Source organism: Pseudopodoces humilis, chromosome 5, assembly GCF_049639895.1.
Source record: "Pseudopodoces humilis isolate 2021_Gansu_Grassland_sample_001 chromosome 5, ASM4963989v1, whole genome shotgun sequence".
Taxonomy (NCBI): Eukaryota; Metazoa; Chordata; class Aves; order Passeriformes; family Paridae; genus Pseudopodoces; species Pseudopodoces humilis.
In genome coordinates, this window is record NC_142204.1 from 1,165,443 (window position 1) to 1,183,503 (window position 18,061).

General features: G+C 47.2%; 1 protein-coding gene across 3 annotated transcripts in view; it reads right to left on the reverse strand.

The window, feature by feature from the left end:
• Positions 1-13,628, reverse strand: part of CACNA2D4 (calcium voltage-gated channel auxiliary subunit alpha2delta 4) — a 122,290-nt gene extending 108,662 nt beyond the window's left edge. For all 3 annotated transcript variants that reach the window (XM_088055303.1, XM_088055302.1, XM_088055304.1), the window contains exons 1-3: positions 13,509-13,628; positions 7,295-7,376; positions 1,380-1,496 (exon numbers count right to left, since the gene is read on the reverse strand). In XM_088055303.1, coding sequence (XP_087911429.1) covers positions 1,380-1,496; positions 7,295-7,376; positions 13,509-13,588 — 279 coding nt within the window. In that variant the 5' untranslated portion in view covers positions 13,589-13,628. The remainder of the gene's footprint in view (positions 1-1,379; positions 1,497-7,294; positions 7,377-13,508) is intronic.
• Positions 13,629-18,061: the final 4,433 nt, after the last annotated feature.

The following is an 18,061-nucleotide window of genomic DNA, read 5'->3' on the forward strand; positions in this document are numbered from 1 at the left end:
AGCCTCCTTCACCACAACCAAGCCTGGGGTTATAATCTTCCCTCTTGCCCTCCTCTCCTGGCGTTCTGTGCTGTGATTTTACAGCTTGGAAGATACATTATTTGCAGCTGTTTACTGCCAAGTGCATTCACACCCCCTTACTCCAGAGTCCCTGCTAAACCCCTGAGCAATTTTAGGTATCACAGGACGTGTACAAACAGAAACAGGTCCGTTTAGAGAAACAACAGACAGACTTAATTTCATTTTCCATGAACCCTTCCAAAAGCCATGGGAAAAGCATTTCAGCCCCAGCTTGATGTCAGTATCTCATCAAAGGAAAAGCCCTTGTGGGAGCCTCAGTCTGGTATTGTTACTGAGACAAAGACCATGCCTGGATTTTGTAAAGGGCTCGGTGATGCTGTGGCCATTTGTAAGCTCTTCCCATTTATGGAAGGCAATAAAATCAGCCAGTTTTCTCCAGTGTGATGCTTCAGGGCACTAATTCCCAATTGGTCCAGACTGGGAAGGGATCCAGCTAAACACATAAGTGTTTTTGGGGCTGCACAATCAGCAACAGTCTCAGCAAAACTACATTTTGCTCCCTCACAAAGGATAAGTCAATCCAAACACTGGAAAAGTCTGGCCAAGAATTTAATGTTATGGGCCAAAGCTCCGGGACTAAATATGCCCACATTTCACTTTTTGATTCAAATGATGTGTTTCTGGATGACTTTTCCACATTAGAAGCCTTAAACAGTCAAGGCTCTGTGACTACAGAAATATGCTTTTCATAGTAGGTAAATACAGGGGAATATGATGGATCCTTGGATGCAGGAAGCAAGAGGGGCCAGAACCATTACCTGCTCTGATCTCCCGCACTGCAACAGCTACAGACCCCTTGCCACCTCCTCCACACTTCCCCATGTACACAGCTGGAAATCCAAGCGCCTTCCTCGCAGCCTGTGCTCAGGAGGTGCAGAAATTCCCCTCGAGCCACACACACAGCTGAAACAAGCCCCTGGTCTCCAGCAGCCAGAGCCCGCTCTGGAAGGATGAACCGGGTTTTTCACTTTGGAGAGGTTTTCTTCCCCCTCCCTTTTTAAGCAGCCTGTCTCCTGCAAGAGCTCTCCTTCCCTCGTATTTATTCCTAGACTTTGTTTTTGTCTTCTGTTCCCATCTGAGCGGAGGGAGAAGCCAGCATCCCCTTGTCTGAGCGCCCACATCCTCCCACCGGTGTCTGCTTGGAGCTCAGCGCGAGCAGCCAGCGGCACCAGCAGCCGCCTGCTCGGGCAGGGAAGTCCTCACACAACCCCTGCACCCACACTCTGCTGGGCAGCCTGTGCCTGCTGCCCCAGGGCTGGCAGGACACCAGCTCCTCCCCAAAACCCCTCGGGTCATACCTCAACAGCTTCCACCTTCCTGCGGAGCATGCTCTCCATCTGCTCCGAGAACTTCTTCACCAGCTCCAGGCCGTCCACCTCCTTGATTTTCAGAGTTGGCTCCACGTCTTTGTACTTCTACCCAAGGGAAAGAAGGGAATCCTGCTGAGCAGGAGGCTCTCAGGGAGAGGGATGAAGCTGTTATTGCCAGCTGGGTATTGTCTTTGTGTTGAAACAACCTTCTCCCACTTTTGCCTTTCCTGGGTGTGCAGATCAGTGGCTCTAACTCAAAGCACTCTGACCACGTAAAAACCAAAACTGATCCAACTGTGAGCTTGTGGCTGCTGGAAGCAGCAATGCACCTGAGGCTATCAGTGCCCACAAATTAGAGAGAGAAGCAGAAGGCTGACTTTAAATAAGCTGAAGTGTGTGCTGTGATGAGAGCCACACCAGGGTTACACACATCTCACACCTCCAGCCGGCTCAAGGCAGAGGGGATGGAGCTGTGTGCTGCCATGCAGCTCCTCCTGGGCCACACGTGCTCTGGGGAGGGGTCCTGGCAGTGCAGGGGCTGCCCAGAGCCACCATATCTCTGGGGGAACTTGCCAGGTGTCCAGCAAGAAGGGTCTGCTCGGAGACTGCCAGGGAAAGCTGAGATAAAACAGCTATGGTGCCACTGACTGGGCAGCCAGGAGCATCATTTAGGCCAAGAGGCAATTCCCAAAACCTAGGAACCGTGAGCATGCTGCTGCCTCCCTGCTGCTGTAATGAGGAGGATCTAGATCTGATCTCTTTATCAGCTTCAGAGATAACCAGTTTATTCTTACCACGTTTCATATAACATAGGAATTTAAAAAAAAAACCCAGGAGTACATCTAAACTCTGTAACCATAAACTGCCTCCTTAAATCTGCTCTTTTAAGACTGGATACAATGGTCTTTATTTCTCCTTTCCAAAAAATCCCACAGCTAGCAAAGATAGCCAGAAAGAAAGAGCAAAGAAACCCGTGAAAGGACACAGGATGATGAACTTGTTTCAGAAAAGACAGAGCCTGATCTCCTGAGCAGAGTGGAAACACAAAGGCAGCCAATTGCAATTCCCTGGTCCCTCATGGTCTGTTTTGTCTGCAGTGTGTGCAGCCCCCCTCCATCCCCACCTTGTGTCAGCATCCCAGCAGCAACCCCAGCCAGGGCTGGGCTTCTTGTGCTGGGCAAAACAAAAATGAGGTGGTGAAAAGGGCAAGGAGATGGCAGGGCATAGATGTACAAAGCACATGCAGTGAGAGACTTCCCCAGGGTCAAAGCTGCTCAGGTATAAGCAGTTTATTATTTGGGGAGAGGGAGGAAAAGACCCAGTTCCACACCAGCCACGGAGTGCACGTGGTCAGGGAGGGAGAGAGAGAAGGAGAAGGGAGTGAGAGTTAAGAGAGGTGAGGGTAAGAGAGGGTAAAAGAAAGAGCAAGAGAAGCATAGAAGTTAAGAGTAAGAGGGGAGAGGGGATAAGGGAATAAGAGTTAAGAGAAGGGAATAAGAATTAAGACAGTGAAGCTCTTGTTACAATACATTATATCCTTTTCTATAGTGAATATTCTAATTCCCAGTATCCAACCAGTACATGACACACATTCTATAGAATTTTACATATAGCCTAGAAGAACTGCTACATTACCATACAGTGTTACATTTTAAACTCTAAAAGCTACTCTTCAAATTCTTCTCTTGCTGCTTTTGACTTCTGGATTCTCTATCAGCACAAGGGTATTGTTCTACCAACAGGGATTCTCCTTCAGCTGGCTAAACTATTGTTCCTTGGTTATACAGTAACTAGCACTCAGTATCCTATGGCTCAAAGCTGGATTTCATTTCTATTTCGATTCCAGGTTTCATGTTTTCAGAATCTTTTGCTAAACAATCACATTCATCAGGTTTCCCTGTCTCATCCTCCCCAACAGCAGGGGCTCAGGTCGCTTTCCAATTCCAGGGAAGAGGCAGGGAAAGGACTTTGCACGTGTTCAGGGTGAGCCCACGGAGCCCCTTTTGTCCAAGAAGCTCCTTGACCGTCCAGGGGCTTGGCTGGGCAGGGGCAGAGGAGGAAATGTCTGGAGGCTGGGGCAGGCTGAGGAGGTCAGACAGAAATAGCAGCAGCATCCAGCCCGCAGCGGGCACGCCAGGGAGGCTGCTGATTAACAGCAAGGGTTTTACTGGATTAAAAACGCCAGGCCTGGCCTCCCCTGCGCCAGGGAGCTGGGACAGGCAGCCAGGGCAAGCAGGAGGAGGAAGAGGAGGGATTGAGGAGGAAGGTTGGGGTAAGCACGCTGCCAGAAGAGCGATGTGCAGCCACCAGCCCCGAGCGCGGTCCCTGGGCGGTGAGGAGACCACAGCAGCCACCCTGTGCTGTCTGTCCCTCCAGCTCCCTCAGCAGCCTGCATCTGCCAGGACAGAAGTGATCTCTGCCAGGCTGGCCTTTAATCAGCCTCTGCTCGGGGGGAGAGGGTAATCTCTGCTGGGAGAGCTCAGCAAGGGGGGGACACAGCACACGCTGCACAAAGTGACCTGCCACCCCCTCCCTCCACAGCAACAGGGCTTTCCCCCCTCTCAGCTCAGTTTTTAATGTGCTTTTGGCATTCTCACAAGAAGATGGTACTGGGGTGAAAGGAATAATGAGAAATCACAAGCAGTCTGCTAATGGCATACATGTCTCAGCCCTGAGATCCAGCCAGAGATGGGAGATAAAAAAATCCCCCCAAAAAAACCACCTTTCTACAAAGTTCCAGTTCCCTAAGGAATGCACCAGGTTTGAGCTCAAACCCTGCTTGAGGTTTTTTCCTACAAATGAACCAGCAAACCACTTAGTGCCTGTTTTCCTGCCACGGATATCTCTGGCTACTGATGATTATTCATCCAGGATTTTCTAAGGGTGGGCAGCAGAGCTGTGATTTCCATACTGCCACCAGACACCACGGCTGAGAGTCAGCCCAGGTGCTTGGAGCTGGCCAAGATTATCCTGTAAAACCTGTGTATCAGATCACTCTAAGTTACAGAACAGGAGTCAGGCTTGGGAGGACTGGCTGAAAGGATCTGATGTTGAAAAGAGGCCAAAAAGTTAGCTCAGCTCTAACAGAAAACCTTTTCTTATTCATCTAGCACTTAGCATTCCCTTAACACAGCAGGAGCATTTCATTAAGATTCCCCTTCTGCAGTGACGGGGGTGGTGATTTAAAAGTAGAATATCCAGAATTCGGTATCCTAAGTTTTATCTGTGAACAGAGATATGTCACCAAATATATATTCTTGTTCCCACCTCCATAAAATTCAGCCTATTGAAGTACACAGTGCTGCATTACTCACTGAGAGTGGAACTAAATTAAGAGTGTGAAAGACATTCCTTTCATCTTCACCCAGGAAAATGTCTTGACTGAACTTCTCAAGTTTTGCCTGTTCTTTGCCATGTTTTTTGGGCTTTCTAATAACAGCAGGGCAAAGCTCTGATAAGCTCAGAGTAAAAGCTTGCCCTTGGGGATTCAAGTTAGCTCACCAGCTCTCTGGGAATGATATATCCTGGTAGGAACTCGACTACTTGAGTTTGCAAGATGATTTTAGGGTTCCTCTGGAGGAAACCAACAAAAAGTCAAAAAAGCACTCAAAACCACAAAAGGAAGTCAATGCCAAGTATTAAAGACAAATGCATGCAAAGCATTCAGCAGCTGAAAAATTATGACTCTCACAGCAACAACAAGCTGGTTACTTCAAGACTATTAGGGACAAGGGAGACACAAAATAAGATACAAAACTGAGATAACAGCTCCTTCTGTATTTCCTCAAAGACAAAACTCTTGTTGGCTTAGACAAGCACTGAGAAAAGAATGGCCTGGACCTCCCCACCCTTCTGCTAGTCTGGGCACACCCAAAAGAGAAATATTTGATGTGAAAAACAAGCCATAGCCCAAAAACCAGAAAGGTGCCTGGGGAGCAGGTGAATCCTTGTGTTGAATTTCCAGACCTTGGTGTGTTTGGCTCCCCAGGCCTAACATGCCCACGAAATGAGATGATCTACATAAAGTTATTTGGGGTCTGCCAGGGTGCATGAAAGCAGTATTTTATAGTAAATAAAATACTGCATCCTCTTGTAGTGCTGGAGGTGCCAGGGATACAGAGGGAGCCCTCTGGGATGGTCCCTGGGATGATGAACAGGAAGAAGGTGCCCAACTACCCAGAGCAAAGGGGGCTGAGAGAAAGACTGAAGTGAGCTCTGGTGCTTCTCCCATTCCCTCATTTCCCAGGGAAATATCAGGAGATGGAAAAGTTCAACGGGTGGGGCTGGGAGATAAATTTGAGATGCTTAAACTGCTGAAGTGAGGGCAGAGCACAGCACAAGATGAACTGAGGAGATGATTCTTTGCTGGAGGCTGGCTCAAGCTCACCTGTAGCCCCTGCTCAAAGTGACATTTCCCTGCTGGGTCACAGACACTTTGCCTCGGGGATCTATGGCCTGGGGACCCCAGGGGACAAGAGGCAGGGCAGAAACATCATCACAGCTGCTAAAAGCCCAACTTTAGCCTGCATCCACATCCTGCTGCAGCTGCCTCATGGTTAGTGAGAGAAGGGCCTCCATCAGGGCTGACAGCTTTCCATAGCAGGGTGTCTCTTTCCTCCCAGGAAGAGCTGATGATCAGCACAGACCTTGGTGGTGGGTGCTGAAAGCCTGTCCTGGTCAAAGTTAGTGCTGCAGGATATGATCCCTTACTCCAAGCAAAAATCTGGGGACAGGGAAAGAGAGCTTAGCTGCAGGGCAGGGGACACCCAAATCCTGTGTTTTTCTGGGATGTGGGCAGAATTGCTGATATGAGGACAGAAGTCAGACACCTGGAATGTGTAAGGGGAAACTCATGGCTTCTGGTGGAGAATCAGTAAGGAAAAATGTGGATGGCCACAAAGTGGAGCCTGCATTCCTTTGGATGCAGCCAGCAGCGCCCCAGGGCAGCTCTTGGGAGGTGCAGGGCAGAGATGCCCAGGTCTGAAGGAGGAGCAGCCATTCACCACTGACTCAGGGAAGCTTCTGTGCAGCTGCAGAAAGGCACCATTTGTTGAAAGCCCCTGGAGCTGCACCCTCAGATGCTGGTGGGGAGTTCACTGCAATATCACCTGTGAGCAAGCCAAGCAAAGCTCTGCCCACCCCTGGGCTTCCAGGAGCAGAGGCTGAAGGGCAAAATGCAAAGAATTGAGAAAAATCTGGCTGAATACAGATGAGAAAGGAAAAAAAAAATAAATTAGTGCCATCTGGAGGAACTCAGGAGGGGACAGTGGGGTGACAGTGAGCAGGTGAGTGATGAGGAGCAGGAGGAGCGAAGGCTCAGCTCAGAAGTGATCATCAGAGGGAAAACATGGGGAGTGCTGTGCTAAACAGTATTTTTAAGAAGAAATGGTACAACTGAGGTGTTCAGCACCAGCTGATGGAAGCAGGGAAGGTGCTGAATGGCTCTCCCTCTCCAGCTCATGGGGAATGGCCACAGGGCATCACTCTGGGCTCAGGGATAGGGAGATCCATGGTTTTCAGAGAGCTGCACACCAGTGTCTCATTCCTTCACCACCCTGGGGTGTCACCCTGAAAAATCAAGTTTTCTGCCATTGTTTTCATAGTTTCTAATCACTTTTCCAGGAGAGTGGCTATAAACATAAGTGTTTATACATTCCATTAAAGATATGCCTTTTGATGGATGTTCCTTATGGCCAGTGTGGTTGGGAAGGTGGTGACCTGACTATCCAATCCCTGAATCTATAAATACTGAAGTGACAGAATAAATCCTCCTCTTCCTCTACCACACCTTGAGTGGTGTCTGTGTAAATCATTTTGTGTCTGACAGTGGCACGGGGGGAAGCCCTGGAGGGGATGTGGGGAGGGGACAGGAAGCAAAGGGAACCCTGCCAGGTTTTGCCTACCTTCTGCAGCAGGAGAGAGCCTGAATACTTGGTGACAATGGAGTACAGCTCCCCACCAAAGGCATCTGCCCAGGACTTCACCCTAAAAAAAAAAAAAAAGGGCCAAAAGAAGGAAAAAGCGATGTTAACAATTCCAGGTCTGCAGAATGGGTTCATTCTTCAGACAGGTAAATCTCCATCTTCCCGAGTACAAACCCCTGTAATTCTCTAAGCCCCTCCTCAGCACTGGGGATGCTTTGTGCCCAGACTGCAGCCAGGCCAGGAGAGAGGCAGTGCTGCTCTGGGACACTGCAGCCAGGACATTGTGAGCAGGGACAAGCACAGGGTTCTGCTGAATTTGTCCCAGATAACTTTGGATGCACAAATCCCGTCTTAGAGAGCATCTGAGCTCCTTCTGCTGCTAGCAAAGGGAAATAAATTGCTCTTCTGCAGACACCTATTTGTCTTCCCTGGCAGGCCCTGGGGTGAAGGGCTAGACACCCAGAGGCCAAGCTGCTGAAGAGAAATAAGTGTCAGGGTGTCATAATTCAGCCCTTGGATGCAGCTCCTCCAGCAGAGCAGGCCAGAGGCTGAGGAGGCAGAAGAATTCTCTGCCCTCACTCCAGAATGCCACAGCAGATGATGCACATTGCCATTGTAAATCACCCCTCACACTTGTGCCATCCTGGAAATAAAAGGTGGCAGAGATCTGGATGTGGAGGAGCAGTCTTGCTGGGAAGGATGAAAATTTAACAGAAAAGTTTTATAAATATGAATGCTTAGCAGAAGGTTCTTGGATATATAAAGATGTTTTTAGGGCCAGTTGTTGCTGAAAAAGCCGAGAGAACAAAGGTTCAGTCGAGCTGGAAGGTTTAGAACAAAGGTTTAGTCAGAACTTTATGGCTAAAAGGTTAAGAGGTCTTGAAACAAAGCATGTTTGCCACCAAATAAAAAAAAACATAGGCAGACAAAGATGTTTTTTACCAAAGCAGGAAGAAGATTCCACTGCAAAGCAAGTTCCAAGGTTTAACATGTAATTACTAACTCAGATGATTAGGTAGTCACTCACACAGTATGGTAATTTTAGCAGTTTAGATAGGATCTATATATCTATATCTATATCTATATCTATATCTATATCTATATCTATATATATATATATAGGAAATATATATAAATATTTGTAAAGGTATTGTGTATGATGCTGGTTGGCTTTTATGTAATATATTGTTTATATATATGTTTATATATATAATATATATAATATATAATATACAATATACATAATATATAATATATAATATATAATATATAATATATAATATATAATATATAATATATAATATATAATATATAATATATAATATATAATATATATTATATAATTTATATTTTATATATAATATATAAAATATAATATATAATATATAATATATAATATACAATATATATAATATATATAATATATAATATATTATATATGTTTATATATTATATATTTATATATAATATTCATTATACCTATTTTATATATATTTTTTATATATATAATATATTATATATATGTTTATGTACATATATCGTAATATATTGTTTATGTATGATTATGTAATAATAAGCACAGCAAAAGAAAGAGATACAAAAGAACTAAATGGGCTTCAGGACACAGTCTCTACAGCCAGCAGCTGTAGAATGACCCATGACCCCCTGCTGCAATTTAGTCTATGGAATAAACAGCATTTTTAAAGAAGAGTCATCTGCAGTCCCCATCTCCCTGTAGACTCTTACACGTCTGAACACTGGAAACACCAAAAATTGAAATAGATGGCTCCCAAAATGGAAAGAGTTTGATCAGAAAGCTGCCCCATGAGCCACCTTAGGCAGCCCCTCCTCCACACAGCCCCCTCCACAAGGATTCACTTCAGAGAGATTTATTTAATGCAATAAGTGGCCTTCTCCACTTAGCAGAATGCACTACTTATTTATGGTGTGGGGAGTCTTCCCTACAGCTTCCAGGGGAGCTCTCCCAGTCCCAAGCAGGATTTAAGCTCAGGGCCTGATTTCCCAGGGCTCTGCAGCACAAATAACACCAGGGATGAGCACAGCAATGGTGGAATAATCACAAGAGCTCACTTCAACCAAGGAAAGCCTGCTCAGACTCCCCTCCTGCACACAGGAACACACAGGGGATGATTTGGAGCAAACACAAAGCTTCAGCTCTGCACCTCTCTCCACTGCTATAAAAAAGTCATGAGGGAGTGGGTGCCTTTTTAAATCAATCCTTAATTGGCAATGAGACATTCATATCTAACCACTCAGTGTGAACTAGCTAAAGTCAATTTTTAATTTTTTTTTATTTTTTTGCATTGTGCTCTGCTTCTTATTTTGAGAGCCAGAGCTTCTATCTCATCCTTTCATTTTCAGAAAAAAAAGAATACAGGTATTTTTTAGGAGACCAGGATTTATTTGGCTCCATCAGAGTTATTCTAGCAAGCCTGGAATAAAAGAAGGAAGGAGAAACAGGGATCCCACGGGATCCTGTTTGTTGTAGCAGTGACTAATGCATTCCCTTAGATTTACATGAGGATCTCTGAATCAACATTTAACTTGATGCCCATCTGCTGCTGCTGGCTTTGTAAGTTTTATGTCTGAGATGTTCTGTGTTGAATTTAACTAATATTCTCCAGTCTCCTCACCTTTTACTGCAGAAAGAGAGAGCCCAGCCATGAAGGGACAGCAATTTTAGCAGGGATGTTTATTTTCACCCCATTTCCCTCCCCATCACCTGTTTTATGTGCCCTTAACTCCTTCCAGCCCTCAACATTTTCCAACCCAGCAGGGTGGAAGAGTCTGTGGTGTGAATTTCTGATTGGGGGGTGAAGTTGAGCATCTCTTTTTGAAACTTCCAGTTTCCACAACAGCAGAACTTGAATAAAAAAGGGCTTTGTGTAGTTTTTTTGGGGAATGTCTGCTCTGGCTCAGGGAGTGGTTATTTCTTCTGGTCTCAAAGCAGAGGAGGAATGAGGCACAAAGACATGGGGACCTGGCAGCTTTGGAGGACTGGTTGGAAAGTTAAGGGGCACAGAGGAATGAGAGGGCACAAAGGTCTCAAATCCCTGTGTTACAGGGCTAAACTTCGTGTCATGAACAATATCTGGTGCCATTTCATGGAAGCTGGAAAGGAGGAGAGTGAAGGGGCAGAAATACACTGGCATTTACATATTTAAAAAAATAATTATTTGCCTGGGAAATGAACAACCTTAAAACAGTGGGGAGTTAAGGGCAGCCTGCTGAACTTAAATAGCTTTCCTTAATATTTTTCCATAAACAAACGAGAGAAAAGGTCAGTCTGAAATTCATCAGGTTGCAGAGAAATTCCTTCTGAGGTCTCTGGCTCTGTCCAGCTCTGGAGCAGACGTATCAAGGCAACAGGAGCAGCCTAAAGAGGCCACAACAGGCTGATCTTTGCCTCTCCCACCAGCATTTCCCAGTGTTTCCACTGGAGAAGGAGAAGGAGAAGGAGAAGGAGAAGGAGAAGGAGAAGGAGGAGAAGGAGGAGAAGGAGGAGAAGAAGGAGAAGGAGGAGAAGGAGGAGAAGGAGGAGAAGAAGGAGAAGGAGGAGAAGGAGAAGAAGAAGAAGAAGCAGAAGCAGAAGCAGAAGAAGAAGAAGAAGCAGAAGAAGAAGAAGAAGAAGAAGCAGAAGCAGAAGAAGAAGAAGAAGAAGAAGAAGCAGAAGAAGAAGAAGAAGAAGCAGAAGAAGAAGAAGAAGAAGAAGAAGAAGAAGAAGCAGAAGAAGAAGAAGCAGAAGAAGCAGAAGCAGAAGAAGCAGAAGCAGAAGCAGAAGAAGAAGCAGAAGAAGAAGAAGAAGCAGAAGAAGCAGAAGAAGCAGAAGAAGAAGAAGAAGAAGAAGAAGCCAGCCCCAGCTCCTCAGCAGCTGTACTCAGGCTGCAGGAGCATCTCTGGGAACTGGCTGAGCAGATTTTTGCAGTGCTGGAGTTGGAGCTGAGCGAGCTGTGGAAGAAGCTGTGATCCAAGGAAGACACAGCAAAGCCATACAAGGGTTGGGGAGCAGCAGAGCCCGACCCAGCCTCGTGTCACCTCACCCTGACCGAACCCAGCTGCTGCCTGAAGGGCCCTGCCTTGGTGTCCCCAAAGTGTCCCCGGGTAACCCAGAGCCATTTTCTGCTGATTTACTCCCCCTGGGCCTCTGGCCAATGTATTTCTCTGCTGAAATTTCATTTCAAAAGGGCGACTTTTGTGTTTTGGTTAAATTCATGAGTGGATTTGAAACACCAGGGATTAATTCAGCCGTTGCTCTGTACCCATTTTAGTACCAGAGGAGAAAAGCTCTTTTTCTATTGTTTATTCTTCATTCTTGTACAGGAATAAGTTCCAAATTGTGCAAAGTGACGTAAACATTTTTTATTTTTTTATTTTTTTTTCAGTAGTAAAGGGCTATCACATTATAACAAAACACATCAGAAAAGGATTTGGTCAGAGATTGCCTGCCCCTAATCCCTGCTCCTGTATTCAGTGGCAAGAACAGCAGAAAGGACAGGCTGGCTTCTAAATGCCACAGGCTTTCAATGCTGACAGGTATTTGCATAGGAATATAGCCTTTATCCTGGACATGGAAGTTGATTTGCATGGTTTGAAGTTGGCAGAAGTTGGATTTTATCCCGTGTAACCTCTGTGTCCTTTCTGTGAAACCTGAATCAGAAGCACTTTTGCTGGATAGTGCAAGAATAGAATTGGTAGCAAAGTTTCCTGAGACCCTCCTGGATAATGTCAGTGCAGCTCCTGCTCAGGGCAGGACTGGTGGCACATCTCTAAGGGCCTTACTGGCAAATTTGGAATAAAAAGCATCTCCCCAAACACGGGAAAGAGCTTGAGTTGCTTTTTCAGATTATCTCCCTCTGAAACTGCCCGGCAGTGTTGTCTCCTCCCCAGACCGAGCTGCTCTCCTGCACCCAGCCTAAACCCTTTAGAGTCAGTGAGGAAGAGAAACTAAAATCCCTTTATAGATGTAAGATGCTCTTCTAAATTTCAGGTTTTGCACAGATGCTGGGCTAAGATGAGACAGTGGCCAAAGACATCAGGAAAGCTCAGTGAGAGCTGGAAACAAGCGCACCCCAGAAGCTGCCCCACAACTTTTACCAACAACAGCCCTGACATTTTTAATCCTTAAAGGATTTAACTTTCCAGATCAGCTTAAGAAGAAGTTTTTATAAACTGGGTTTGCTGAGAGCTGCTGGGTCCCTGGGGGGCTGCCAGGGCTGTGGTGCTGGTGTGGAGCTTTTGGAGGAGCAGCTTGGCACACATGGTGACTGCAAACCCACACCCCAAAAGATGCATCAGGAGTCCCTGCATGTGCAGGGCATGCACAAACTGAGGCTGGCTGTGCTTTCTAGTGCAGCTCAGCTTCTCATTCCTTCACTCCAGGGCTCTGCAAAGGGCCATCACGGCTTCTGGAGAGAGGTGGAGCAAGCACAAGCAAGAAGTGCTGAGGTCTCTTTTCTCTGTTTGGGCTCCTGTCACTAACATCCTCTGCCAGCCACACACGTGCATAACCACGGCTGGGGGTGATCATTTTCAGCCAGCAGTGATCCAGAGCAGTGCAAGGGAGCAGAGCTGCAATCCCTGCCCTGCACAATCTCATGTGTGGCAGCACGAGACGTGTCTTGGCTCCAACCCTGCCTGTGCACCCTCCAGAACCTGGCCAGGGCTGTGCATCCCTTGGCTGCTCCTGGCACCCTGAAACCCAGCAGAGTCTGCTGAAACCACTCTGTCAGCTGGGAGCTGCCAAGCTGGGGCCACTCATGTCTGCTGCTGAATTGCAGCAGCAGCAGCAGCAGCAGCGGGGTTTCAAAAATGTGCCTTTAAACTGGTTCTGCCTTCTGCTGCTCAGTGCATTAAGCAGAGCATTAATAGATGTCCAAGTACTTAGCTAAAGAAGATGAATATCTATATCTATATCTATCTGTCTATCCATTTATCTATCTATCTATCTATCTGTCTGTCTGTCTGTCTGTCTGTCTCTGTCTCTCCCTGCCATTGCTACACTTGTCGAGTGGGGAGGAAGGGGGATTTGCACCCTGCTCTAGACCTGGCACAGAGCTGGCTCCCCCTGTGTCTGTGTGCCGTGCCACCCCCCGGGAGCCCTGCGGAGGAGCCTGGCGCTGCCGGGATCCATTCCCACCCTCCTGCCCGTGCCCTCGCCCAGAGAAACACTCACGTCTCCAGCGGGATCCTCGTCTGGGCCCTGGCGCAGGGCGGGAGGCAGAGCGCTCCGAGCATCATCATCATCATCCCCATGCAGGGGACGGCGCCGGGCCCCGTCCCGCGGGCAGCCGCCATCAGCACGGGCTCGGGCCGCTGTCCCCGCTGTCCCCGCTGTCCCCGCTGTCCCCGCTGCCCCGGGGCCGCTCCCCCGCCATGGAGCCGGCCCGGGAGCGCTCCCGCTGCCGCACCGAGCCCCGGCGGCCCCGCGCCCGCCCCTGCCCCGGGAGCGCCGCTCCGGCCGCCCGGCGCCGTCGGGGGTGTCCGGCCCAGGGCACCGAACCGGGGCAGGGAGCAGCACCCGGGGGTGGAAACCCAGGGGGGAGCACCCGGGGATGAACACCCAGGGATGAACACCCAGGGATGAACACCCAGGGATGAACACCCGGGGATGAACACCCGGGGATGAACACCCGAGGATGAACACCCAGGGATGAACACCCAGGGATGAACACCCGAGGATGAACACCCAGGGATGAACACCCAGGGATGAACACCCAGGGATGAACACCCAGGGATGAACACCCAGGGATGAACACCCGAGGATGAACACCCGGGGATGAACACCCAGGGATGAACACCCGGGGATGAACACCCAGGGATGAACACCCAGGGATGAACACCCGGGGATGAACACCCGAGGATGAACACCCGAGGATGAACACCCGGGGATGAACACCCGGGGATGAACACCCGAGGATGAACACCCGAGGATGAACACCCAGGGATGAACACCCGGGGATGAACACCCGAGGATGAACACCCAGGGATGAACACCCGGGGATGAACACCCGGGGATGAACACCCGGGGATGAACACCCAGGGATGAACACCCAGGGATGAACACCCGGGGATGAACACCCAGGGATGAACACCCGGGGGTGCGGAGCGGCTCCGAGCCCCGCAGCAGCCGCGGCAGGACGGAGCTCCGCGCTGGGAGCTGCAGCGGCTCCGTAATCCCCTGCCAGCCCTTAATCCCCTCGCCAAGCAGCAGCAGCCACAGATTTAGGGAAGTGGGGTGGGATAAAATCACCCGGGATTACTCTGATTTCTGAAGACGGGTCTTGGCTTCTCCAGCCGGAGGTCAGGCCGCGCTTGCTTTAAAAGGGTCACATCCGCATCCCCCAAAACCCCTTCCCTGGGCTTTGCTCTCTGCCTCCCCCACCTGCAGGATGTCCCAGCTCCTGTTATCCCCTGTCCCAGGGGGATTTGGGCCGGTACCAGGAGGTGGGGACAGCGGTGGGGCCCTGCCCAGGCCCCTGCCCGGGGCTGAGGTTCGCACAGGGATGGGCAGAGCCTTGGCAGCACCCAGGGCAATCTCCCTCCAAACCATGTGCGAGGGTCTGTGGCGAGGGCAGAGGAGGGAAATGAGCAGTGAGAAGCGAGAATGCCATGGAGGAAAGGGCCTGCATTCACCTCCTGATGTGAACAAATATTTATTAATGGCCAGACCTTTGGCCAACATTCACTTGAGGTTGCCCTCCCCTCGTCTGTGTCTGGAGAGCAATGGATCAAAGGAGCCCGAGCGCTGAGCTTGATGGGCAGCAGGAAGCTCCAAACTGCTCCCTCGGATGAGGGACACACTCTGGAAGCTCATTATCATCATGAGAAGTATGAATTATAAAGAACTCAAAGAGCATAAATGACTACAGCAACCTGTTGAACAGCTTGGCTCTGTAGCCTTGAATTAACCTGTTTATTGCAGTGCCTTCCAATGGTCTTCTGCACGTTCACAGATGGCTTGTTTAATGTAAAATGTGACATAAAATGCAAATGTTTCATGTAAAATGCAAATGTTTCATGTAAAATGCAAATATTTAATGTAAAATGCGACGTGAAGCTCAAAGCCACAATAGATTTTTAGGTTTCTCTAAGGACATGGAGAAGGAAACTGGCTGCCAAAGCACTGAAATAAAATTAAGGCCATTAGTATAGATGGCAGCTGTAGAGAAAATTAACTGTATCCCAGCCAAAAGCAGCACAGATGCACTTTAAATGGGATAATAGAAGTGACAGAGGAAATACTGAAAAGGGAATGGAACCAGGAAACATTGAATAGAGGTTAAATTGTATGATGAAGAGGCTGAAAGCCTGTGGTAAGGAATTAAGTTACTCCAGGAATAACTCACCTCAGGATAGGATGGTTTTGTCTTTTATTATGGTATTTGCTCTAGACTGAATGTTTTATTGAAAGCTACAGTCTTCTTCAAGCAGAAGCTCTGGGCCTGGAGGTGATAAATTTATGTTTTTAAGTTTGTGCAAAGGGTTACGTGGGGAAGTCAAAATGGTTCTTAAAATATATACATATAAAAAAAGAAAATATAATTTCCTACACAACACACCCTGAAGAGACAGAGCCTTCAGCACATCTCATGGGTGCACAGCAGCTTTGGGAGGCAACAGGCAGAGCAGATCTGGGCCTGTGTAATTCACCTCTCTCAAATGGCCAAAATGTGCTGGAAAATAGGAGAAAATTGCTCTTGGAGGAGCTAGGAAGACTGAGAATGGAGGCTTCATTTGTCTGTGCTTGCCAGGATTAAAACTGAGGGGTGGCACGCAGGGTGACAGGCTTCCCTGTCTGGGTACATGAGGGAAAGAGAGGATAAAAATTCACATTCTGGAAAAAAAAATAAAAAACTGAAATGAGATCTGAAGGCAGGAGCATCAGCATTTTAGGTGACATTTTCTCTCCTCTTTGCAAGGAGCTGTACAAATTGTTATTGTGAGTGGTTTTTGCAGGATCTCCTCTGTAACCTGTGTGAAAAACGAGCTTCACATCATTTTTATAGAATTTAAAAGTTTAATAAAAAAAGACAATTAGGAGAAAAAAATAAAGTATACAGATACAGCTGGGTGTCTCTGCATTCACCTCACTGACAAAGGATTGTCCCTTAAAAACAGAACCCTGCTACATATCCATAAATTCTCATTCACATTCACACATTCTTCTGTGGATCTTTGGGGTTCTTCTGTTCAGTTTTCTCTTGCCCCCTTCCCAATAGATCAATCTTCTTTGCACCATCGAGATTTACATTCCCTGATACCAGAAATGCAATAAATTCCTCCCCCCCAGAGTTCTGCTCACTGCTGTCTTCATCTGGATAAATTTACAAATTTATTTTGTAAATAAATTTATATTTTTAAATTTTAAAATACAAAAATATTTAAAAATTTTGTATTTTTATTTGTTTACAAATGCAGGAGTTCTCCAGCTATTTTTTTTTTCCTCAGTCTTTGGGTTATACAAACAAAAGCAGTTTTTATTTTAATACTATGCTATAGCCTAACATATATGTATTATACTACTATCTCTAAATTTCATCAATAACAGAAATAAAGAAAACTATATTAATACAACAAAATTTCTCATTCTTATACACATAACATTCATCTTAATATTTGTGAAAAGCCAACAATATAAAATGTTTCTATAACACCTGTGTGTGCTGTTTGCATCTGTGATTAATCCAGATGGGTTCAGCCCTTGTCTGTTTGGTAACCCCTGAAATGTTGATGGAGAAGGCAATGAGACAGCAGCACTCTCAACTGGGAGATCCAAATCCCTTTATTTGGATTTATCTCATTTACTGGATATATCTCACTTAACCCCTTAATGATCTAAAATTGCAAGGAAGTAAGATTGGAAGATTAAATGAAAATAGCACTGAAAACTGCAAACCCCAGGTGCCTGCAGGGCTTTAATGGGATTAATGTGCTTCCAGTAGCTTCTGCAGAGCTCAGCCTGCACAGTGTGTGAGCCCAACTGGGGCAGGGGAAGGAGAGAACAGCAGGGGATGACTGGGGGAAAAGAAAATCAAACCTGAGAGGAAGAATGAAAGCAAAGATGTAAAAAGGAGTGAGAACTTAAAGCTGCAAGAAATGCAAAGTGCATCAATTCAGATTGATGCAAGTGCAAGCAATTCAGAGCTACATTTGCAAAGCCATGAGGCAATTAAAAAAAATGAGAATTCCAGTGTGATTTTGTGCTGTAAACACAGGCAGGGGGAGATTTACCTGCTCTGTTTAGCTCTGGTTTGACCAAAACCAGAGTTTGGATGGTCGTGTTAAAGGAAGATACTGGCAAATGTTATGACCAGGAAAAGAACAAATATTGCCAAAAGGCTGGTTAAGAAGTGTTGTCTGAAGTGGGAAACAGAGGAGGAGAATGTAATTAAACAAGTCACCATGGGAATAAACTATGTGGCCTTGCATTTATCTGAGATCACAACCTTGTGCCTTCCTTATCCCTTCACGAGGCAGCTCAGATGAGTGTCTGGACACAAAACCCTCTGTGCCCTGCTCAGATGCTCTGCTGCTGGCTCTGATTTTGGGCTGGGGTCCCACTGAGGAGACCCTGACAAGAGGGGGCAGAGGAAAGGAGGCTCACACAAGTGGCCAGGCAGCAGCAGGGTGACCTGGGGCACTCGTGTCCCCCCAGACCCCACTCACCCCTGGGGGCTCTGCACATTTCAAGCCTTACCTGTGGAAGCAGCCACATAGGTGTCATAT